Genomic DNA, 23,202 nt, shown 5'->3' with positions numbered 1-23,202 from the left:
CTGCGGTGTGTGCTGCGACCCGGTGACGGGGCATCCACACATCCTCAAACCTCGTCCGAGGACTGTGAAAAGCGGAAAGTCCGCCTGCTCGGGATTTGGCTGGTAGGCGAGGTGCCCGGGCCCTTGTGCGCTGAGCAGGAAAAAGCTGGCACCGCGAGCCTAGGTTTCGAGCCCTAGTCCACACATCCTCCGTGTTTCATACATTGAAGAAGCGTGATATTCCCCTTTTTCTCAGGATCTACTGGCACTTCGCACAAGATAAGAAATATGAAAGGGCTCATTGGGTCCAAAAGCATTCGTTGAGCCCGAGCAGCTGGACCCTGTCTGTACTGGCAGGGACTACATCTATGGCACGATGAGTCTGTCCCCTTAAGGAGCTTTTCTGAGCCTGGCTCCCCAACATTCCGTTCTGGGATGGTCCGAAGACACACCCCGAAAGAGGAGAGGGCGGAGGTCCCACCTGGCAGCAGGTGTCCTCGAATAAACTAAAATTTCAAAGGCATGGCGGGGCGGGGGGGTACCAGCTTTCGGAGCCAGAGGGGAAGCATGATCGGCGCCTGCCCCCCCCCCCCGCTCCAGCCCCCAATCTAAGAAAAGAAACCGATCTCATCCGACACCCCCAATCCCAGACGCGAGACCGCCCCGCCCCGCCCCGCACTGGCAGCCAGCGATTGGGAGATGCAAATACCGGGTTCTCTGCCCAGCAACGGGTGACGCGCCGCCCGAGCGCGAGGCGTGGCCCGGCCGCAGCCCAAGCGGGCACCTCGGTGTTTACACGGGGCGGCCCCGCGCGCGCCGCAGCGGCCCGCAGACGGCGAGGGGGAGGGGCGGTGCGCGCGCCGGCGGGGCCGCGCGGGGAGAAAGACACTGGAAGGCGGCGGGGCGGGGAGCGGCGCGCGCGGGCCGCGGCTGAGCAGGAGCTGCTAGGAGAGCCTGCGGGGGCCCGGGGGGTACCATTCCTCCGCCCCCGCAAAACAATGTGTAGCGTGCAGCGGGACGCAACTTGCGGGGGGCGGCGGGGGCGCGCCGAACCCGCCTGAGACTGAGCCGCTGACCTCCCCCCGCCGTCCGTTGGGCCGGAGCGCCCAGCTCCTCGCTCCTCAGCTCGCGGGGGCCGGGCCGAGTTGTGGGGCGGGGCCGCCCCTCCGTCGCTGCTGCCTCCTCCCCCACCTCAGCCGCGGAGGATGCGGACGGCCCCCGGCGGCGTCTAGCGGCCCCGGGCCCAGGCGCGATGGTGCAGCAGCGGGGTACGCGGGCCAAGCGGGACGGCGGGCCGCCGCCCCCGGGGCCCGGGCCGGCCGAAGAGGGGGCGCGTGAGCCCGGCTGGTGCAAGACCCCGAGCGGGCACATTAAGAGACCGATGAACGCGTTCATGGTGTGGTCACAACACGAGCGGCGGAAGATCATGCACCAGTGGCCCGACATGCACAACGCCGAGATCTCCAAGCGCCTGGGCCGCCGCTGGCAGCTGCTGCAGGACTCGGAGAAGATCCCGTTCGTGCGGGAGGCGGAGCGGCTGCGCCTCAAGCACATGGCGGATTACCCGGACTACAAGTACCGGCCGCGCAAAAAGAGCAAGGGGGCGCCAGCCAAGGCGCGGCCCCGCCCCCCCGGCGGCGGCGGTGGCGGTGGCGGCGGCGGCAGCCGGCTCAAGTCCGGGCCGCAGCTGCCTGGCCGCGGGAGCCGCCGAGCGGCGGGAGGGCCTTTGGGGGGCGGCGCGGCGGCGCCCGAGGACGACGAGGAGGACGACGACGAGGAGCTGCTGGAAGTGCGCCTGGTGGAGACCCCCGGGCGGGAGCTGTGGAAGATGGTCCCGGCGGGGCGGGCTGCCCGGGGACCAGCGGAGCGCGCCCAGGGGCCGTCGGGCGAGGGGGCGGCTGTCACCACCGCCTCCCCGAATCCGTCGGAGGACGAGGAGCCGGAGGAAGAGGAGGAGGAGACCACGGCGGCGGCGGCGGAGGATGGCGAGGAAGAGACGGTGGCCTCGGGAGAGGAGACGCTGGGCTTTCTGTCCAAACTGCCCCCGTGCCCAGCCGGCCTGGACTGCAGCGCCCTCGACCGCGACCCGGACCTGCAGCCTCCCTCGGGCACGTCGCACTTCGAGTTCCCGGACTACTGCACCCCCGAGGTCACCGAGATGATCGCGGGGGACTGGCGCCCGTCTAGCATCGCCGACCTGGTTTTCACCTACTGAGCCCACCGTCAGCGGGGCGCGCAAGCCCCCAAACCAGCTGTTTACATACAGGAATCAGGTATTGGGGCCCCTCGGAGGCCGAGGCTGGCACCCCAACTCCCACGCAGCCTCCCCCCTCCTAGACGTGCCCATCCCCCTCGAATCCAGACATGCCCCTCCCCCGCAGACACACCCCAGGAGAGCCCAACCCCCACCCTCCCCCTGACATCCAAGCCCCTCCCCGTCCTGCCCCCTCCTGCACAGCCACCAGCAGCCAGCCCCCCTCCGACACACCTCCCGTCCTTGCCTGCAAACCTGTGCCCCTCCCCCACTATGCACTTGCCCTTCCTCGAGGCCGGAGGACACGCCCCTGCCCTTGCTCTGGGATCCCTCCGCCTTCGCCCAGCCCTCCTCCTCTCTCGTCGGAGGGGGCGCTGGGGCCCGGCGGCCCCGCGCGCTTCTCCCAGGCCCCTCCCCTCCCACGGCGGGGGGAGGGGCGCGCTCCTGGTGCTCCGGGAGCGCCGCGGCCCGCCCCCTTCTCGCGCATGCTTAGTGCTTCTTGGAGGAGGGGGCTGGTCCCTCTGTCCAGCGCTGGGGAGAAGCGGCGTGGGTGTGGAGCCATCCTAAGAAATATTCTGATTCGGGAGCTGCGGCTCCCTTTCAACCCGGCGGGGCGTCTCTGCCTTAATAGGGAGGAGCACTCAGGAGGGGGAGGAAGGGACTAGCTGGTCCGAAGGTGTTGGTTTGGAACTTGGAACTGCCCCAAGGGGCATAACCCCCTTTTGCTTACGGGGTCGCCCAGACCCACATGCAAACCCCCCACCCCCTCCACACACACACACACACACACACACACCGACTGCGTGAATGCCTCTACAGCCTATTTTGGTATCCAGAAACCTCTCTTTCATTCCCCCACCTGGGAATTGGGGGTAGGGTCTTTTCCTGGAAACGCACCAGGAGACAAAAGGGGCCACCTACCAAGAAAACTCAGAACCACGACACAGACCAGGCTGTGTGGGGACAGGGTCCCTGCTGCTCCCCTCCTCCCCCGGAAGTGCCCTGTCACTCCAGGGCACTCCCAGCTGGGCTGCTCCTCGAGCCCACAGCCCCATTCCATCACCCAAGCTCCTCTGTGCCCGCAGTGATCGTGTTCAGTGGGAGAAACCGAGGCACGATAGCAGACGGAGTGGCATGAAGAGCCTCGTGTTAAAGCCGCTGACTTGAGAGAGCCCATCGACTGGGCCAGTGAGACTGAGGGCGGTCAGAGCAGTGCAGGTGTGCCCTGTGCGCCTCAGTTTTTCCATGAAAAATAGGGATAGAGCTGCTGTAGGAGGAAGTTGTGTCCAGGTTCGGGTGCCTTCGGGACCCTGCCCCTGATGTTACCCCCGTTACTCCAATTCTTAGCTCAAGCCCCGCCCCTCCGGCCTCCCCCGACCCCCCTTGCCCTCACTACCTGTATCTCACCGGCGTGTGTTCACCCTCCCAGGTGCGCACACACACTCATTCACACACACAAATCTCAGGAACAAACGGTCCCAGAGTCCTCCGGGACCCCTGCCCAGGGTCTCTGCTGGTCTCTGCCCCACGCGTTCCCGTCGCTGACAAAGCCACCAGCTGCCTCCTTTACGCTTGGTGCTCCGGCTCTGGGCCTTTTCTCGCGCTCTCTCTCTCTCTTTCTCTTTCTCTCTTTTTTTTAAGTAAAACAACAACAAAAAGACAATGAAAAAACCCAGAAAACGTCATGTGAGTGAAGAGATGTCATTGTCTGTGGTCTTGGAGAACTAGTCTAGTAGCTGAAGGGAGGGATCTCCCATCTGGGGCACTGGCACCCACAGCAGGATTGATGCCAGTCTGATGCCAGGACTGAATAAAGTGTATTTGCCCCTACCTCGCCCTGTGGTTCTACATGTCTGTGCCTTTCCTCAACCCTTCCCTAACAGTTTGCCAGATTTAAGTCTTTTGTTAGCGCCATTCAGGAAGAGCTGGGGGGTTCCGGGGCAAGGCACCTGGCCCATCCAGCCTGTCTCCCTCTATCTCAGGACTCCCTGGGCTTCATTAAGGATGGCAGACTCATTCCTGCAGGGGCCAGGCAGGTAACATAAATGAATGGGAGTCTGGGTGGACATTGGCTCATGACCCACTGGGGGGAGAGGGGGTGGCTCACCTGTCAGTTGTGACCCTGTGGGATTGCAGCCCACAGTGGTCAGATGGCTAGATTTTTCAAGAGAAAGTGGAAAGAGTCTATTTCTATGACCATCTCAATTTCAAAATGAAAGCCGACTCAGATATTTTTAAATCCTTGTGGAGCAACTGAAATGTGTGAGACACACCTGGTCCAAGGGGGGCCAATTTGGCCCTGATCTTAATGAGGATTAAGAAGCAGTGTTGGGCTCAAAGCCTAGCTCCATTACCTGTGTGACCTTGAGCAAGTTCACTTGACCCTGACTCTTCCTTCCATATGTGTAATATGGGGATGACAGTAGTACCTGCTTCATAGGGTGAAATGGAGTTCGAAGTGAGACGCATTTAACACGGTGCTCCAGAAACTGTATTACTTCCGTGTCCAGAGGAGGAAACTGAGGGTCAGAGTGGCGAGGAGCAACCAAGATCAAAGATGGGGCTCCAAATCTTGGGTCTGTCTCTGTATGACTTCAGGGCACTGCCTCTCCCCATGTGAAACTGCACACGGCTCAGAGCCGAGAGTGGTGGTGTTGGTCCCAGTGCCGGCACATAATCGGCCCAAAGCATAGATTTATTAAATGAGTAAAGAAAAGCAGCAAGCAACAATGGTTCCTACCCTTGAGATTCTCACCATGTGTTTTGGAAACTGAGACCAAGGCTTTCAAAATTCTTTTGTCCCCCGGACACCCCTGCACCTTAATTATTCCTCTACCAGATCCTGTGAATTCCTAAGGTTGGACAAAGCCTGTTTCCCCAGTGAGAACCAAGGCCGCGTGTGCAGACCTCATTTAGAGAGGGTATGCGGGGACTGGGATGCCCTTGGGTGATTTAAAGGGGGACTAGGGCACAGTTTGGGAGGGCTGGGTGTGTACAGGAAGGTGGTCTGGGGCAGTGCAGAAATGACAGCGACAGTTTCTCGGCTTCGCTAATTGGAAACGAGATACCCCACCCCCCAAGTCCTATAAGAAAGAGCTAAGGACTGTGGAAGACAGATGCGTGTCCCCCACAACCCCCTTCAAGGAAGGACTTCCCCAGCTGCGGGAAGTCTGGTCAGTGCAGAGCCTCTCCGTCAGCTCTTTGAGGGTCTGCTCCGGTTACAGAGCGCCGTTCACCCAGGGCTGCTGTGTGGTGTCTGAGTGAGATCAGGAGTGACAGCCTGGCCTTCTCGCTTCGGGGTGGGACAGACTCCGGCAGACAGTACTGTGCTGCCCCTCCCCCCACACTCTCCCAAGGCCCCTCCAGCGTGGGGGAGGCTTTGCCAGGCCTGCAGGGCCATCTGACTTCCTATACCCAATCCTGCTTCCTCCCTTTTCTTTTCACAGGTGCTAATCCCTAATAAATATTTTGCACCCCAAACTCAGTCTCTGTGTCTGTTTCTGGAGAACCCAGTCTGCAATGGAGGATGCGAGGGGCTGGACAAAGGGCCTTGGGTAGCTGGCTCAGCAACCCTGGCCTGGCACCTCTGATCCCGCCACCCCCTGGGAGTTGGTGTCAGGAGGAGTCTATTCACCCCACCAATACGGCCCCAACCTTAGGGTCGTACCCTTTCCAGTAGGTATCCCATACTCCAGCGTCAGCCACAAGGCATCCGGAGCCCTCTGCTGATGTCATTCTCATGTGAAGTCCCTCCAGGTCTGAGAAAGGGCGGTCCTCAATCTGTGTTTGCCCTTCAGAATCCTCAGGGAGGAGGCGGAGGCAGGGGTGAGGATGGGCGCGGGGAGGGTACATGCCTGGCTGCTTACGGTGCTAGAGCGTCAGCCTTGATCCAGGCTCTTTCCCTCTGCGGGCCTTAGTTTCCGCATATGTGAAGTGGAGGAGATGGGATAGGAATAGAGGAGAGACCATTTATTATTTGGTTCCTTCCATTTCAGAAGGAAATGGATTCTGACCTGAGAAAGGTGGGGAGATCTGCTTGTGTGGACTCTGGGGACACCTAGTGGCTGAACGGAGTAGGACGCAGTTGGGGCTGGGGCTGGGGCTGGGGGTGTGTCCATGTCGAAGCTCACTGCATTCGTGCAGTCATTGACTCAGCAGCCAGGTCCCTTGCCTGGGTTCTTTGAGCCATCTTGGTTCCAAGGCTTAAAGACACTTACACGCTGATCTGTTGGTTATCTATTGCTACATAATGAACTGCCGAAATTGAGCAGCTTAAAACCACGTGTTTATTGTTTCACAGGAGGCCAGGTATGCCTCAGCTCGGCTCTCTGCTCAGGATCTCACAGGGCTGCAGTGGAGGCGTTGGCTGGGCTGCATTCCTTTCTGGAGCTCAGCATTCCCTCCAAATTCACGTGGTGGTGGGCGGAATCCAGGTCCTTGTGTTTAAGAATGGGGTCCCTGTCTTCTTCCTGGCTGTCACCTGGGGCCACGCTTGATTCCCGAGAGCCGGTGCTCAGTTCCTTTCTTCACAGGCCTTCTCCCAGAACGGCAGCTTATTTGTCAAGGTCAGCAGGAGAATCTTCCTCCACTTCCAGCCACTGGACACAGGAAGGCTCTATTTTTAAGGACGTGCCTGATCCAATCACACTACCGAGGAAAATCGCCCTTTTGATTAATTAAAAATCAACTGGTCTGGGACCTGAGTCACATCTGCAAAATCCCTTCACCTTTGCCGTTTTAACCTAATCACACGACTGACGGTCATGATGCGCACTGGTCTGGCCCACACTGGGGAAGAGCTTACGGCAGGCATGCCCAGCAGGGGCGGGCATCTTGGGGGCCATCCTAGAATTCTGCTTATCAACTGTAGGTTCTCAGGGGTGTGTCTCCATCCCAACATTTCCAGACTTGTCTGTCTAGCGGCCTTCTGGTTATCTCCACTGGGGTAGCTAATCGATCCCCCAACTTGGCCTGTCCCAAAGTAAGTTTTTGTTTCCACAAAGCTCCCAAGCCTGCTGCCTAATCCCACCCACATCTCCACATGTCACTAAAAGGCCAAAAACCTCTCCGTCCCTTGGCTCCTCTTTTTCTCATGGCTTCAGATCCCTTGGCTCTACCTTCAGAATGTGTCTTGTGTCCTATCACTTCTCACCTCTTTCATGGCCCCCCTCCTGGTCCTGGCTGCTATCAGCTCTGGGTCCTGTACTGACCCCCTCACTGGACTCTGCTTTCTCCTTTGCCCTGTTCACACTCTTATTGTCCACACAGCAGCTAAAGGGATCTGGTTAAACTATCAATCAGACCATGTCCTCCCTCTGCTCAAAACTCTCTGATGGTCTCCATCTCATTCAGGCCCAAAGCCAAAGTCCCCAGCGTGTCCTCTAAAGGCCTATGTGATCTGGCTGTGGCTCATCCTGGTCCTTGTTTCCAACTGCCTTTCCCTTTTCTCACCGTGCCCTAGCCAGGCTGACTCCCTTGCTGTTCCTCAAAACGGCCAAGCCCACACCCGCCTCAGGCCCTTTGTACATGCTGTTCACTCTGCTCGAAATGCTCTTCTCCAAAATATTTACATGACATACCCCCTCACTTTCTTCATGTCTCAGCTCCAATGTCATTACCTCAAAAAGGTCTTCCCCAACCATTTATACAACGTATCTCCACCACCCCTTATAATATCTCCTTTGCTTTATTTTTCTTAATAGCATTTATCACATATAGTTTTTATTTTGTATCTTTCCACTTATTTTTTAAATTAAATTTATTGGGGTGACATTGGTCAACATGAACATAGAGGTTCCGGGTGTCTGTCTTTTCGATTAGTATGTAAACTTCATGAGGAAGGAATGACTTCTACAATTGGACTCTGTGCCTTAGGCCATTCAATCTCTCATTCACTCACCCATTCAACAGGCATTCGTTAAGGGGTTGCTTATGCCAGACTCTGGACATACAAAGATGAAAAAGACAGATCTGAGGAGGAGAAAGATACATAAACACAGGGATGGAAACGCACTGATGAGATGGACAGCAGGGCTGGGGGACCACAGAGGAGGCACTTAGCCCAGACACGGAACAGAGTGGTCAGGTCACCTCCTCCAGGATATATTTTTTAAATTTAAATATATATATATATTTTTTTCCTCCAGGATATTTAAACAGTGAGACCTCAGTAAGTTGTGGTTTTAGAAAATGGCTTCGCCGAAACCGGTTTGGCTCAGTGGATGGAGCGTCGGCCTGTGGACTGAAAGGTCCCAGGTTCGATTCCGGTCAAGGGCATGTACCTGGGTTGCGGGCACTTCCCCAGTAGGGAGTGTGCAGGAGGCAGCTGATCGATGTTTCTCTCTCATTGATGTTTCTAACTCTCTATCTCTCTCCCTTCCTCTCTGTAAAAAATCAATAAAATATATTTTTAAAAAAAGAAAAGAAAAGAAAATGGCTACAAGTTCATTGACATTCCTTCCATGAATGTCCTTCCCCTTGAATCTGGGCTGGCCTTTGTGATCCACTTGTAACCAATAGGATACGGTGGGATGATGCTGTACGTTTCCAAGGTTAGGTCACACCCAACTACCATGCAAGAAGCCCAGTGACCCTAAGCGGTTCTCAACCTGTGGGTCGTGACCCCTTTGGCGGTCAAACGACCCTTTCACAGGGGTCGCCTAAGACCATCCTGCATATCAGATATTTACATGACTATTCATAACAGTAGCAACATTACAGTTATGAAGTAGCAATGAAAATAATTTTATGGTTGAGTCACAACATGAGGACCTGTATTTAAAGGGCCAGAAGGTTGAGAACCACTGCTCCAGGTGTTTCCAGCCCCCGGGCATTCAAGTCACTCCCAGCTGTTGTAGTCTACCCAGCTGAGACCCAGCCATCACGGAGCAGAGAAAGGCCACCCCCTCTTGCCCTGTTTCAATTCCTGACCCACAGAGCTCATGAGCAAATGGGTGGTGGTTATTCACACTACTGAGTTTGGGGGCAGCAGTTATAACTAGAACAGTAGGATGAGGTGATTCAGATGAAGGAAAAAAGCTTTCCAGACACCAGTAAAGGCAAGTGGGAAGACTCATTCAGAGAGGCTGACATGCGAAGAAGTTGGCTGTGGCTGGGCCGGTGGTAGGGAGAGAGGATGAGCAAGAGCATGAAGGCCCTTGAAGGCATTTGGACTTGCTCCAGAGTCTCCCCACGGAAACCCAAGGGGTCTTTTGAAAACACAAATCTGACCATCATGGAAAACCTTTCGGTGGCTCCCCACCACACTCACTACCTTCAGGGTAAAGGCTGACGTTCTTGACCTAGCATTCAAGGCCTTTTGCAGTGTGTTTTGTAGACTCTTCTTCAGCTACCGTCTCTGCTCTAAAACTCTGCCTCAGCCTTGCCAGGCCACTCTCCATGACAAGGGCTTCCCACACCGTCTGTCTTTGCTCTTGTTGAGAAATTGGAGCAACTTTGGGCCAATCACATTGCCTTTTGGAGCCTCAGTGTCCTCGTCTGTACAGTTAGGTGGTTGGACTAGCGGTCTTTAAAAGCTTACCCAGCCTGGCATTGTAGGAGTCCATAAAAGTGTGGGAGGAAGGTGTTTATCGCCAAACCTGCCTGTCTAGCTTCTTCCAGGTTGCCTAGCAATAAATTCCAACCCTCTCCCCAATCCTCGGAGGTTTCTTAGCAACTTAATTTTTCACTCTCAGTTGTTTTCGGGATTTCCTGTTAACTAAATGAATGTCAAGTTCTGCTTCTTCTAGCCAAAAAATACCTTACACTAAGGATCTCTTCGGAAACCTGGATACCAACCCAGAATGGGAAGAAGTCTGGGGTTGAGGTCACTGAAGGATTTACTGTGTGACTTAAGTTACCTGCCCTCTCTGCTTTTAATGCAGATTCTGAATACCTGCCAGGTGTTCCTTAGGGCTTTCCCCCTTCTCTTGTGTGTATTTTATCCAACTGCTAAATTTATTCACTCTTTCAACAAATCTTTACGGAGTGCCTGCTCTGTGCCAGGCACTGTCTTAAGGATTGGGAATTCTTCAGTGAGCAAAACAGACATAGTCCTTGCCTTTATGAAGCTTTACACGCTAGTGGATGAAAACACACAATATATCAACATTTAAATGTATATAATAATGTCACGTGGTACAGGGGATAAAGTGTGAGGAGGGGCCGCTATTTCAGATGAGGTGGTTGTATCAGTCAGGCGAGGCTAGAGAAGCTGAGGAAGAAGAGCAGGAAAATCGCGGCTTCTCCCTTTTTCCTGTCAACCTCCTATCCTGCCTCTTCCTCTGGGCTGAGCTCAGCTGGATGCCCGCTGACAAGGGTGGCTGGGAAATGCAGCTGAGGAAAGAGCAAGGAATGGCTGGAAGGCAACCGGACCCACAGCTGCCTGGGGCGGCCCACAGCATTTCCCTTCCACTTCCTGCCTATAAACTTTTGAGAACCTTAGGATGATCTCCTTTTTCTCCTCCTCCTCCTTTTAATATTTCGATGCTTAAAAATTGTGGTAAATACACATAACATGACATTTAGCTCCTTAACCATTTTTAGGTGCAGAGATCAGTGGCAAGTAGTCCATGGCTGTGCAACCATCACCACCATCCATCTTCAGAACTCTTTTTATCTTGCAAAACTGAAACTCTGTGCCCATTAAAAAACTCTTCCTTTCCCCTTTCCCCCAGCCCCTGGCAAAAACCATTCTATTTTCTGACTTTATAATTTAACTATTCTAGGCACCTCATATAAGCAGAATTTATATTGTCTTTTTGTGACCATCTCACTTCACTTAACATAATGTCCTCAAGGTGCACCCATGTTATAGTGTGTCAGAATTTCCTTTCTTTTCAAGGCTAAATAATATTCCATTGTATGTATATAATAGAGGCCCGGTGCACAACATTTGTGCACTGGGCGGGGGGGGGGAGTGTCTCTCAGCCTGGCCTGTGCCCTCTCCCAGTCCAGGACCCCTCAGGGGATGTCCGAATGCTGTGGAAGGCGGGAGAGGCTCCTGCCACCACCGCTGTGCTCGCCAGCCATAAGCCCAGCTTCTGGCTGAGCAGCGCTCCCCCTGTGGGAGTGCACTGACCACCAGGGGGCAGCTCCTGCATTGAGCGTCTGCCCTCTGGTGGTCAGTGCACATCATCGTGACTGGTTTTTCCATTTGGTTGATTTGCATATTAGGGTTTTTAAAATATATATATTTTTATTGATTTCAGAGAGAGAGATAGAAACATCAATGATGAGAGAATCATGGATCAGCTGCCTCCTGCACGCCCCCTACTGGGGATTGAGCCTGCAACCTGGGCATGCGCCCTTGGCCGGAATTGAATCCGGGACTCTTCAGTCCGCAGGCCAACGCTCTATCCACTGAGCCAAACCAGCCAGGGCTAGGGTTTTGTTATATAGGATCACATCTTGTTTATCCATAGAATGGAAATTTGGGTTGCTTCCACATTAAGAATTGTGAGTAATGCTGCTATAAGCATGGGGTATAAATATATCTTCAAGATACCCTGATTTTAGTTCTTTTAAGTGTATACTCAGAAGTGGACTTGTTAGATCATATGTTAATTTTATTTGTCAAGGAATTGCCATAGTGTTTTCCATAGCAGCTACACCATTTTACAGTCTCACTAACATTACACAAGGGTTCCAATTTCTCCACGTCCTCACCAACCTTGTCATTTTCTGGTTTTGCTTTTTATTTATTTTTATTTTTATTTTTTTAAATATATTTTATTGATTTTTTACGGAGAGGAAGGGAGAAGGATAGAGAGTTAGAAACATCGATGAAAGAGGAACATCGATCAGCTGTCTCCTGCACACCCCCCACCGGGGATGTGCCCGCAACCAAGGTACATGCCCTTGACCAGAATCGAACCCGGGACCCTTCAGTCTGCAGGCTGACGCTCTATCCACTGAGCCAAACAGGTCAGGGCTGGTTTTGCTTTTTATTTGTTGTTTTTTGTTAATCCTCACCCAAGGATATTTTTCCATTGATTTTCAGGGAGAGTGGAAGAGAGAGGGAAAGACAGAGAGAAACATCGATGTGAGAGAAACACTTCGATTGGTTGCCTCTTTCATGAGCCCTGACCAGGGCCCAGGCCGGGGAGGAGCCTGCAACCAAGGGACCTGCCCCTGACCGGAATCGAACCCGGGACCCTTTGGTCTGCAGGCTGATGCTCTATCCACTGAATCAAATTGGCCAGGGCTGGCTTTGCATTTTTATTTATTTTTTATAGTAGCCATGCTAATGGATGTAAGTGCTAGGATTGTTTTGAGATTCAAACAACCATGAGCTTTTTATCCTAGGCTTGTGACTTCTTTGGCAGAAGCATTCTCTCAAAAGTTTAGCCTGGGCCAGTGTGGCTCAGTGTTTAGAGCAGCCGTGGGCAAACTACGGCCCGTGGGTCAGATCCGGCCCATTTGAAATGAATAAAACTAAGAAAAAAGACTGTACCCTTTTATGTAATGATGTTTACTTTGAATTTATATTAGTTCACACAAGCACTCCATCCATGCTTTTGTTCCGGCCCTCCGGTCCAGTTTAAGAACCCATTGTGGCCCTCGAGTCAAAAAGTTTGCCCACCCCTGGTTTAGAGTGTCGGCCTGAGGACCGAAGGGTCACAGGTTCCATTCCTGGTCAAGGGCACGTACGTACCTGGGTTGCAGGTTCGAGCCCCAGTCGAGGCACAGGTGGGAGGCATCAATCAATGTGGCTCTCTCACATCGATGTTTTTCTCTCTCTCTCTCCCCCTCCCTTCCTTTTACTCTCTCTAAGTAATAATAATAATAATAATAAATAATAATAATAATAATAATAATAATTTAGTCATCTCACCCATTTGACTGTAGCCAGTTCCATGTACTAAAACCACACCCACAATGTTTCAATACATAGTGCTTAGGTTTGCTTTATTTTTTACAATATATTTTTATTAATAAAAAATATATACTAGTATATATTTATTGATTTCAGAGAGGAAGGGAGAGGGAGAAAGAAACATAAATGATGAGATAGAATCATTGCTCAGCTGCCCTCTACACGCCCCTCACTGGGGATTGAGCCCACAACCCAGGCATGTGCCCTAACTGGGAATCTAACCGTGACCTCCTGGTTCACGGGTAAACGTTCAACCACTGAGCCACACCAGCCAGGCGGGTATTGCATGTTTTAAACATTCTTGCACACCAGTTGAAAATCGCTGCTTTAACCTTCTCTTTGCCTTGGAACATTTTAATGAATTAATAGATTTTACTGTGCCCAGCACCTTTTAAAAGCTCATTTCTTTCTATTGGGCTCAAGAGGCATTAGACTTTTCCACTTCTGCAAGGACAACTCCTTATGAGGCCCTGAAAGATCTCATGTGGCCTGTCTCTCAAGGCCTATCATTTTGAGCTCCAGGATCTCTCTCTCTCTCTCTCTCTCTCTCTCTCTCTCTCTCACACACACACACACACACACACACAGAGCTAAATGAGTAAGTAATACATGTGAAGCACTTAGACAAGCCTTTGCACATAATGAGCATCATACAGGAGGGGGCAAAAGCAGGTTTATAGTTGTGAGTACACAAATCACAGGGTTTATTCTTGTATTATTATTAATTAATTATATTATTTTTAATATGAACAACTGTAAATCTACTTTTGCCCAATCCTATATATTTGATATTCTTATTAGTCTGTGTTCAGAAAATATTTATTGAGCTGCCTACTCAATGCCAAGCACTGTGTGAGGCTCAGGATACAATAGTGAAGGAAGAAGATGTTCAGAGCCCATTCATCCCTGGGCCCATAGCATAGAGAGAGACAGAATGGGCGCTCAAGATGTGGAGACAGACCTAACTGGTTTGGCTCAGTGGATAGAGCATCGGCCTGCGGACTGAAGGGTCCCAGGTTCGATTCCGGTCAGGGGCATGTACCTTGGTTGTGGGCACATCCCCAGTAGGGGGTGTGCAGGAGGCAGCTGATGGGTGTTTCTTTCTCAACGATGTTTCTAACTCTCTATCTCTCTCCCTTCCTCTCTGTAAAAAATCAATAAAATATACTTAAAAAATAAAAAGGTGTGGAGACATTTGTGCAGTGGTGCCTATGGAGCTCCGAGCGGTGAGCTCCGAGCGGTGTGGTGACCTTCCCAAGGCCACGCAGCAAATGTGGGACAAAACCAAGGCTGTAGCCACTTAACAAGGAATGAAATAAACACGCCTTTGCTTGGCAAAGGCTGGCTCTCCAGGGAGATGGGCTGTAGGCACACACCGCCCAGGGCAGAACCAGGGGTAGGTTCAGAGAGAACGAAGGAGGCTGCCTCATTGGCTCCTTCCCTTCTAACACCTCCTCCCCAGCCCCAACTCCCTTCTCAAGATGGGGGCGGGGGGGGGGGGGGCGCCTGATCCCCGGCCAGGAGTAGGGGCTCAAAGAGGGGAAAAGATAAGGGCCCTGATATAAGAGGAAGGTAATTCCTGTTAGGGACCCAGTGAGAGAGGTGAGGCTCGATGATGGGTGGGGGCGGTGGGGGAAGAGAGAGAGAGAGAGAGAGGAGAGACTCAGGTAGATGAGCGTCTGTCTACTGGGTGAGTGAGGCTCCCAGAGGGGATGAACCCGGGAGAGGGACTGAGGATGCAGTAAGAGATGAAGGCTCGGTGAAGGCGAGGGGTCAGCGAGGGGGAGGGATTGGAGAGTCGGGTGAGGAGCCTGGGGGACTGAGTGAGGGGTGTGGTCCAGGATGGGGTGGGGTCTCCGCGAGGGGCCTGGGGTCTCAGAGAAGGAAACCCTGGAGGGGGACAGGGGCTGGTGATCCTGCAGGGTCCGCAACCTGCAGAGCCGGCCCTTGCGGGGGGCGGGAATCGCACCCCAGCATCACCCCAGCATCACCCCCACCTCCGACTGCGGCGCAGGCGCGACCAACCGGCTTTCGCCCCGCTCGCGCTCCGACTCCGCTTGGTGGACACAGCAGGCAGAGGTGAGCTCAGCCCTGCTCCGCGCGGCCCGACCCCACCCTGCCCTCCCCGGGGTCCCGGAGAGCCCACCACCCCCCCCGCCCGCACCCCCAGCTCGGGCCGTGCCCACGTCGGGCAGGACGGCAGCGCCAGCCCTGGTGCCTCGGACTTCGGGAGGTGATGTCTCAGGGAAGCAGCCAGGCAGGGGTCGCTCCAGCTCCAGCCCCGGAGACACCCCTCCACTAAAATCCCATCGCCCCCCGCAGGACTCAGTTACCTCTGGGGGAAGGAGGTGGTGAATCGCGGCCCGGAATGGGTGGGCGGGCCAGAAACACTGGTGCAGTGGGGGCGGGGGGCGGCCTGATTCCCCTGGCCTCGCCCCCGAGCAGGGCGCCCCCTGTCGAGGCCTCAGCCTTGCGGACCCTGGAGTGGGCGGGCCTGGGGCTCTGGGGAGCACCGAGTGAGGCCCGGCAAAGAAGAGCGACCCCATCCATCTTCGGGCCCTCGCGCACGTCACCTTCCCGCGCCCCGCCCCCCGCAGCGCCCACTCCGCCGCAGTCTCCCCGCTGCACCCTGGAGTCCCCTCCTCCTCCTGCTCCCTTACCAGCGAGCTCCTGCCCCCTGCCGCCGAGGGGCACCTCCCCAGAGGTTCCTATGGCAACCCTTGTCCCGGGCGCACGCGGTGTCCTCCATCCTTTCCCTCCTACCTCCAGACCCCAGCCCGCCAGCCCGCCGCCCAGCAACCCAAGCACAGGATGTAGGATGGGGTGGGGGCGGGGCCGGCCGACGGGAAGGCAGCGTCAAGGTCACCTTCCTCTCCACGGCCAGCAGGATTCAGGGGTTCAGTATATTTGGGGAGGAGGACCGTGAGCTGCAGGGGAGGAGCTAACGCAGGCCGAGCAGCCCCGCATCCTCGCCCTGCCCTCTCCCTTAGGGTCTTCAGTGAATGGTCGCTGCGCTCACGCGTACTGTCCCGCGCAGCCCATTCATCTTCCCACCCGAGCGACTGCGCTGCTCACCGGGGCGGGTCCCGCGGTGGCCACGCCCCCGAGCCCCGCCCCGCCCCCGCCCGCCCTGCAGATCTCTCCTTTCTCAGCCTTTAGTCTCCGCCTTTTCCCATTCTCTGTCCATTTTTTTTCTTTATTTTTTTCTCTTTTTCGCCTGACTTGTGGGTAAGGGCCGTGAAGAGCTGCAATCTATAGACAGGCTTTAGCCACAGCGGGCCTGTGACTGGTAGGGATCCGTGGGGACTCCCAGGGTCACCCCCAATACACACTGTGGCTGTCGGCGCGTGTGTCTCTGTCCGTTTGTGTGTGTCTGCCTGTTTTTGTGTGTTTCTCTGTGCTGTGTGTGTTTATCTGCATGTGTCTCTGTGTGGTATAATATGGGTGCCTGTCTGGGTAAGTCTTTGTGGTGTTTGTGTGTCTGCGTTGGTGTGTCTCCGTGGTGTGTATGTGCAGGGGTTGGAGGGCCACATCTGGCGGGAAATGAGAGGGGACTGGAAATTTGTTTTACCCTTCAGTGTAAGCGCACTGCTTTATTTTGTCTGAAGCCGCTCAGGGGGTCTGAGGGCCGATCTTGGAGGGGGGAGGGCAGGAGCCCAGGCCTCCACAGCTCTGCCCCCACCTGCGACTTTGGTTCTAGTTGTGCCTGTGTGTGGATGAGTACCTTTCCCTCGGAAACCTCACTGTCCCCATTTGTGAGAAGAGGGTTCTTAGACAGGGTTCTCTGGAAAGCTAACAGCTGTCGAACCCAAGAGCCCCTAATCCCCAGGGCCCCTGACTTTCACCTGCTGTGGAGTCAAGGTTCCTTGGGACTTGGAAGTTGTTGCCTTCTGAGGGGCAGCCCTGGGGAGGGGTCTTTTAGGGCCTTGCTGTTTGTGGAGCTCTAACTGCAGCCTGGACAGCTACCCCCAAGGGTACCCTAAAAAGGGGGAGATTTTGAGAGAAGATGGGGATGAGGACCTTTCACTCCAGATAAGTTCAGGATAAAAAAAAAAAAAATGAAGAAATTACAGTAATAATAATACAACAGCTACCAGAAGACACAATAACTGTACACAGCAGGCGTAATCCTTAGCCCTATTTTACAGGTAAGGAAACGAAGGCTTAGAAAAGTGAAAGCATTTGTCTAAGGTCACACAGCCAGGAAGTGGTGGATCAGGGGTTCCAGTCCAGACAGCGAGGCTCCAGAACCCACCGTCCCAGCCACGAGTGGCCTCCAGAGCAAACACACACCTTTATTGACACCTCCAATTGCCAGGCACTGGGCTCAGCCCTTCAGGGCACTGGCTCATTCACTGTATACGAGGGAAACCCAGGCCAGGACTCCAGAAGGCCAGGCTGTGCTCTGAGTGTGGCGTGTCTTACATGGGAGAAGTGGACGGGACACAAAGATTCAGGAGCCCGGGAGGGTCGGCACAGGCAGCTCTCACTGACCCTTCCCTCTGTCTGCTGAACCTTGCCGGTCCCACAGGACTCCACGATGCCGAACTGTGACCGTCCCTGCGGCTGTGGCCCAGGCCCCAATGTGGAAGACGGCAAGTGGTACGGGGTCCGCTCCTACTTGCACCTCTTCTATGAGGACTGTGCAGGTACCGCCCTCAGTGATGACCCTGAGGGGCCTCCTATTCTGTGTCCCCGGCGACCTTGGGCCTCACTGTGCTGGAAGGTAAGGCCGGAGGAGGAGCAACTCCGGGGATTTCCCGTAGCTTCAGGGGAAAGATGCACCCAGTGGAGAGAAAGAAAAGGGATGGCGTAGCAGTTAAAAGTCTTGCGCGTTCAAGCAATAGAAAACCCAGCTCCGATGGGTTTAAACTATAAAGGGAAAATATTGCTTATTTTCTAGAAGAAGTCAGAGGTTGTGTGCCTTCAGGCAAAGTTCGATCCAGCAGTTCGAACCATCACACTGAGGGACTCAAGATTTCTCTTAGTCTTCAGGCTTCCCATGGTACCCCCGCCCTGGCAACCTGTTAGCTTCAGGTTCTGCCCACATGTTCCCCAACAGCTGCTACTATGCTGCCCCTCAATCTTCTACTCCACACCATCCAAGGGAAACCAGAATCCCCTCTAGTATCTCCTTCAGAAAAGAAACAAGGCTTTTTATTTCTAGAAGTCCTGGCAAGTATTGCCTTGGCTCAGACTGGGTCACTTGCCCAGGCCTGAACTAGTTATTGCAGCCAGGGGGATTGTTTATCCTGACCGGCAGGGATGGGGGTCCATCCCACTGAAATATTACTGCTTCCCAGTGGTTTAGTGGGTACTGTTTCCAGGGCAGTGGAAGATGTGAGAGAAACAGTTGATACTCATATCAGCCAGGCAGAGTGGTCAGTTAGGGCGCCCTGTGCGGGTAAAGGTATGGAGGTGGCAGTGAGCAGGGTCCTGACAGTGGGCATGGCTCTTTGATAAACACTATAGGAAGACCGAGGCAGAGAGTCCCTCCCCTCTGTTTCCACAAGGCTTTACTCTAGTGGAGAGGTCAGGTGACAACCTGTGCAGAGGGAATCACAACCTCAGGCCAGGTGTGCAGAGGATGCTGGGAGAAGAAATGCTCTCAGCACCTGTGGTGATCAGGGAAGATTTCCAGGAAAGTCAGTACCTTTTCACATTTTTTAAAGCATCGTCTAATTGCCAGGCAGTGTACTAGGCTCTTGGGGACACAGAACTAAAGAAGACGTGGTTCCTGTCCTCAAGGAGCTCCTAGCTGTGGTTCATTTAGTTATTCTGCAAATATTCACTCAGCTGCGACGCTATACTAGTACTGTGCTAGGCGTGGAGGACACCCAGTGAGCCAGGATGGACACAGTCTCTGCTCTCATGCTCTCAGTTTGATGGGGCAGGCCGACATCACTTACATAGCAACCAAAGTACGTATCCTAGTGTGCACCAAGGTGATACACTGGAGAATGAATGGGCAGAGCATTTGCAGAGTGTAGAGCAGGTGACTTGACCCAGTGCAGAGGTGCCCTGGAAGGCTTCCCTGAGGAGGTGAGGTTTGAGATGATACCTGAGGGATGTGTAGGAGTTAACCAGACAGAGAAATAGAGATAGAGGGTAGATGGTACTGGGGATAAGACCCACATAACGATGGAGGGGCACTCAGGTTGTCAAGGGAAGCCCACTGCTAGGTGGGAGCTGGGAAGGAATTAATCAAGAGGTCTCAAGATTCCAAGTAGAACATGACAGTGTTATATCCTAGCAGGTATGCTCTGTGACTCCCATCTCTTAAAGGGGTTACTGTGAAATCCAGTTGGGATCCAGGGTGCACTAGGGAACCCTTGGCCTACGGCCCCCGACCGGCCCTGACTGCCTCCCAATCTGTCTGCCTCTCTCCAGATCAGCCTGTCCTCGGGGACCCTGCTGCTGCTGCTGGGTGTGGCAGCCCTGACCACCGGCTATGCCGTGCCCCCCAAGCTGGAGGGCATTGGAGAGGGCGAGTTCCTGGTGTTGGATCAGCGGGCAGCTGACTACAACCAGGCTCTGGGCACCTGCCGCCTGGCAGGCACGGCGCTCTGCGCGGCCGCCGGGGTCCTGCTGGCCATCTGCCTGTTCTGGGCCATGACCGGCTGGCTGAGCCAGGACACCAAGGCAGAGCCTTTGTATACTGAAGTGGACAGCCATGTGGAGGTCTTTGGGGACGAGTCAGAGCAGCAGCTCTCCCCCGTCTACTGTGACGCCAGTGGCCATTCTTGGTTCTCGCCGCCCACCAGCGCCTTTGGGCAATCCTCCGTGCAGACCATCCAGCCGAAGTGGAGCTCCTGAGCTGCCCGCAGAGCTGGAGGAGGCACCAGACCCAGAGACCGGACCCCTCCTCCTCTTCACCACACCCCATCGTCTCCTTAACGTCTCCCTTTCAGCAGGGACCCTTCTGTCTACGCCTACAAAAGGGTGAGCTCCAGGTCAGGAAGTCTGGAGCTCACATTCCCATGCCCATTCCCGGGGGGTAGGGCCCAACTCGTCCCAGATGCCAACTGTCCCCAAGTCCACTCAGAACTCCCCGCCACCCCTCCTTCCCCAGGCTCTTCAGGGGCAGAAAGCATCTCCCTCAACCTGTCCCCACGCTTTTCTCCCTATGGCCAAGCCCCTTACCTGTTCAGACCACCAGTTCCTGCCTCTGAAGTAAAAGTGGTTTGGGCCAGATTCTCGAGTCCCATGACTTTCCTAATCTCCCCTGATGTAAGCATTACCCTCTATAGACAAACGTGGGTGTCATTCTCATCCACTGACCCCACCCTCTCTCCGCTGCACAGGATGCCTCAGGATGAGTCAAAGATGCTCATTGGACGTCCTGTCCAGGGTGGCGCAGAAACAGTGACTCCCTACGGTCTGTTTTCTTCATGCGTTTTGGCATCAGAGCCTTCCTCCCTATCCACCCCATCCTGAGCTATTACTATCTCCCGTGTACAGATGAGGCGCTGAGGGAGGCTGGCCGTCTGCAGGCTCCACGTTTCCTGACTCCTCCTGGGCCAGCTCCTGTTCTATAGCTGTAGCAGGGCCCTGCGTCTTTCTGGCTTTCCTCGGACCGCCCCCCTCAGGGCTTGGGGACAGGCTCGGCCCAGAGAGACTAGCTGGAAGCCTGGTGTCCCAGGTGGCTAAGAAAATACTTTGAACATGCACTTAAATGGCCTCTAAGGGCCAGGGGGCAGGAGAACTAGGATGTCTTTGTTCCTCAAGTTCAAACACAGCTTTGCTGGTTTGGCTCAGTGGATTGAGCGTCGGCCTGCGGACTGAAAGGTCCTGGGTTCGATTCCAGCCAAGGGCACATGCCCAGGTTGTAGGCTCCATCCCCAGTAGGGGGCGTGCAGGAGGCAGTTGATCAATGATTCTCTCTCATCATTGATGTTTCTCACTCTCTCTCCCTTCCTCTCCGAAATCAATAAAAATATATTTAAAAAAAAGAGAGATAGACATTAAAAAAAAAAAGTCCCTCCCACAGAAACCATCACCCACAGGTGATGCATCATCTCCGTTCTCTGCCACCAGGGGGAGCTCCAAGACAGCTGGAAAGAGACCTCCGTGGACCCCGCCCCTACCCTCTGGGCTCCCTGTCACCACCTGCCTTGAGGCCACCTTGGGGGGTGGATATCCCCAGTCCTCCCCCACCAGGCAGGCCCTGCTGCTCTTGTGCCCCAGACCGTCTCCCCATTCTGCACCTCTCCCATCCCACCTTCCTATTCAATAAACAGCTGGGGTGGATACTGACTTTGCTTCTTTTCTTCCTGACCACTGGGCGTGGGGAGGGAGGAAAGAGGCTGCCATGTGTGCTGGGCACTGACGTCCATTATTTCTCACTTGTGTCTCGCGAGGAAGGAGATTATTATCTCCATTTTACAGGTGAGGCAACTCATGGTCAGAGGGAGACTTTAAATGCTTGCTGGGTGGGAAGGAAATTTCTCAGCCATCACCTACTGCCCCATCCCTGAGAGGGAAGGAGGGCAAGGACAGTTCAGGGATGGAATCTCTTCCAGCCATTTGAACAGCTAACCCATGGGTTAGCTATACTCACCAGCGCCCAGGCCCCGCTCTCGGTGCTTAATAAACCCCATGTGCTGTCCACACCTTAGAGCAGCGGTTCTCAACCTGTGGGTCACAACCCCTTTGGCGGTCGAACGACCCTTTCACAGGGGTCGCCTAAGACCATCCTGCATATCAAATATTTACATTACGATTCATAACAGTAGCAACATTACAGTTATGAAGTAGCAACGAAAATAGTTTTATGGTTGGGTCACAACATGAGGACCTGTATTTAAAGGGCCAGAAGGTTGAGAACCACTGCCTTAGAGAATGGCAGCTCCAGCCACCCAGTAGCTCCAGCCAAAACCTTGGAGTCATCTTTGACTCCTCCCTTTCCTCAAGGCCTGAATCCAATCCATCAGCAAGTCCTGTCAACTCAACCTTGGACATACCTCCTGTACCCAACCTCACAGCTGGCTCCCTCGCCTCAGCCACCATCACTTCTCGTCTGGGTTACCTACCAGCTTCTCCCTGGTCCCCTCACTTCCTGCTTCTCCATCCCCCAAGTCTAACCTTTTCAGAGCAGCCAGGTAAATCCTGGTATCACACAACTTAGGTCCTGTCCCTCCTCTGCCCAGTACCCACCTGTGGCTCCCACCTCACTCAGAGTAAAAGCCAAAATTTCCCAGACTTCTAGCTTCCAGAACTGTGAGAGAATAATTTTTTGTTGTTTTAAGCCACATAGTATGGGGTCCTTTGTATAGCCTGTTAGGAAACAGGCTGTAAGCTGGAGCAGCCTGAGGCAGTGTGGCAATATCAACAGGGGAAACACCCATGCCCTTTGATCCCTCCCTCTTGGGCGGGTCTAGGTTCAGTTCCATATGTTGGACACGGCAGCATTGTTTGTCGCAGAAAACATTTGGAAACAACCTAGATGCTCTTTGACAGGGGACTAAGTAATAAATCCTGGGACAGTTACACACTGGAACACTATGTGAAAGAATGAAAAAGTGCCTTATGTACTGAGCTACACTGCTCTCTGTGACATGGTTAGGTGAAAGGGTGCAAGGTGCAGCATCTTTTAGAATTCTTCTAAACCATTTCTGTAAAGAGAAGATGTATGGACCTTGCCTGTGCATGTGTGAAATCCTTGTTGCCTTTGGTTGTCTCTGGGGAGGGGACAAAGGTGGGAGGGAGTCTTGTACCCATTTACAATGTTGAACCATGGGAGTATATTTCGTTCTAAAATACATTTCTTTAAAATTTTAAAAATATTATATTTGATTGAATGCATTTAATAAATGGGGAGAAGGGATTTATCTTTCTTACAGAAGAATTTCAATTAATAGACACAGAAGGATTGAGAGAAATAAGAAATTGCATGCCACAGTAATAATGGTTGCACGAAAGATAAGGAAAGGCAAGGAGACATGGCTGAAGGGCACCTGGGAACTGTCTGTATTGTCTTAGTAACTCTTCTGTAAATCTAAAATTATTCCCCCCCCAAAGTTAAAAATAATACAGTTTTTCTGGCCAAGATGGAGTAATAGGAATCAGGCTTATTCTCCCACTTGAAAGAACC

General features: G+C 53.8%; 2 protein-coding genes across 3 annotated transcripts; both read left to right on the top strand.

Moving 5' to 3' along the window:
• Positions 1-960: 960 nt before the first annotated feature.
• SOX12 (SRY-box transcription factor 12) lies at positions 961-4,063 on the top strand. Its single transcript, XM_070420096.1, has one exon. The coding sequence runs from the start codon at positions 1,232-1,234 to the stop codon at positions 2,192-2,194; it is 963 nt and encodes a 320-aa protein (XP_070276197.1). The 5' UTR covers positions 961-1,231; the 3' UTR covers positions 2,195-4,063.
• Positions 4,064-14,985: 10,922 nt separating this feature from the next.
• NRSN2 (neurensin 2) lies at positions 14,986-21,365 on the top strand. Of its 2 annotated transcripts, none has more exons than XM_070420094.1 (3): positions 14,986-15,188; positions 17,641-17,835; positions 19,500-21,365. In XM_070420094.1, the coding sequence occupies exons 2-3, from the start codon at positions 17,650-17,652 to the stop codon at positions 19,923-19,925; spliced, it is 612 nt and encodes a 203-aa protein (XP_070276195.1). In that variant the 5' UTR covers positions 14,986-15,188; positions 17,641-17,649; the 3' UTR covers positions 19,926-21,365. The 2 variants fall into 2 exon arrangements, with proteins under 2 accessions (XP_070276195.1, XP_070276196.1); XM_070420095.1 differs by lacking the exon at positions 14,986-15,188 and adding an exon at positions 16,282-16,398.
• The last annotated feature ends 1,837 nt before the right edge of the window (positions 21,366-23,202 follow it).

The sequence above is a fragment of the Myotis yumanensis genome, unplaced genomic scaffold, assembly GCF_028538775.1.
Source record: "Myotis yumanensis isolate MYYU_CA2020_CCGP unplaced genomic scaffold, mMyoYum1.0.hap1 SCAF_7, whole genome shotgun sequence".
NCBI lineage: Eukaryota > Metazoa > Chordata > Mammalia > Chiroptera > Vespertilionidae > Myotis > Myotis yumanensis.
Note: the sequence above shows the minus strand (reverse complement) of the source record. Positions and strands in the feature narration are given on the sequence as shown.

What these genes read in the sequence shown, in the direction of transcription:
- NRSN2 (XM_070420094.1), top strand. Translation starts at nt 17,650, where the DNA reads ATGCCGAACTGTGACCGTCCCTGCGGCTGTGGCCCAGGCCCCAATGTG. An exon ending in GGGCCTCACTGTGCTGGAAG is followed by an intron (nt 17,836 to 19,499) that starts GTAAGGCCGGAG and finishes GCCTCTCTCCAG; the next exon opens with ATCAGCCTGTCCTCGGGGAC.
- SOX12 (XM_070420096.1), top strand. Translation starts at nt 1,232, where the DNA reads ATGGTGCAGCAGCGGGGTACGCGGGCCAAGCGGGACGGCGGGCCGCCG.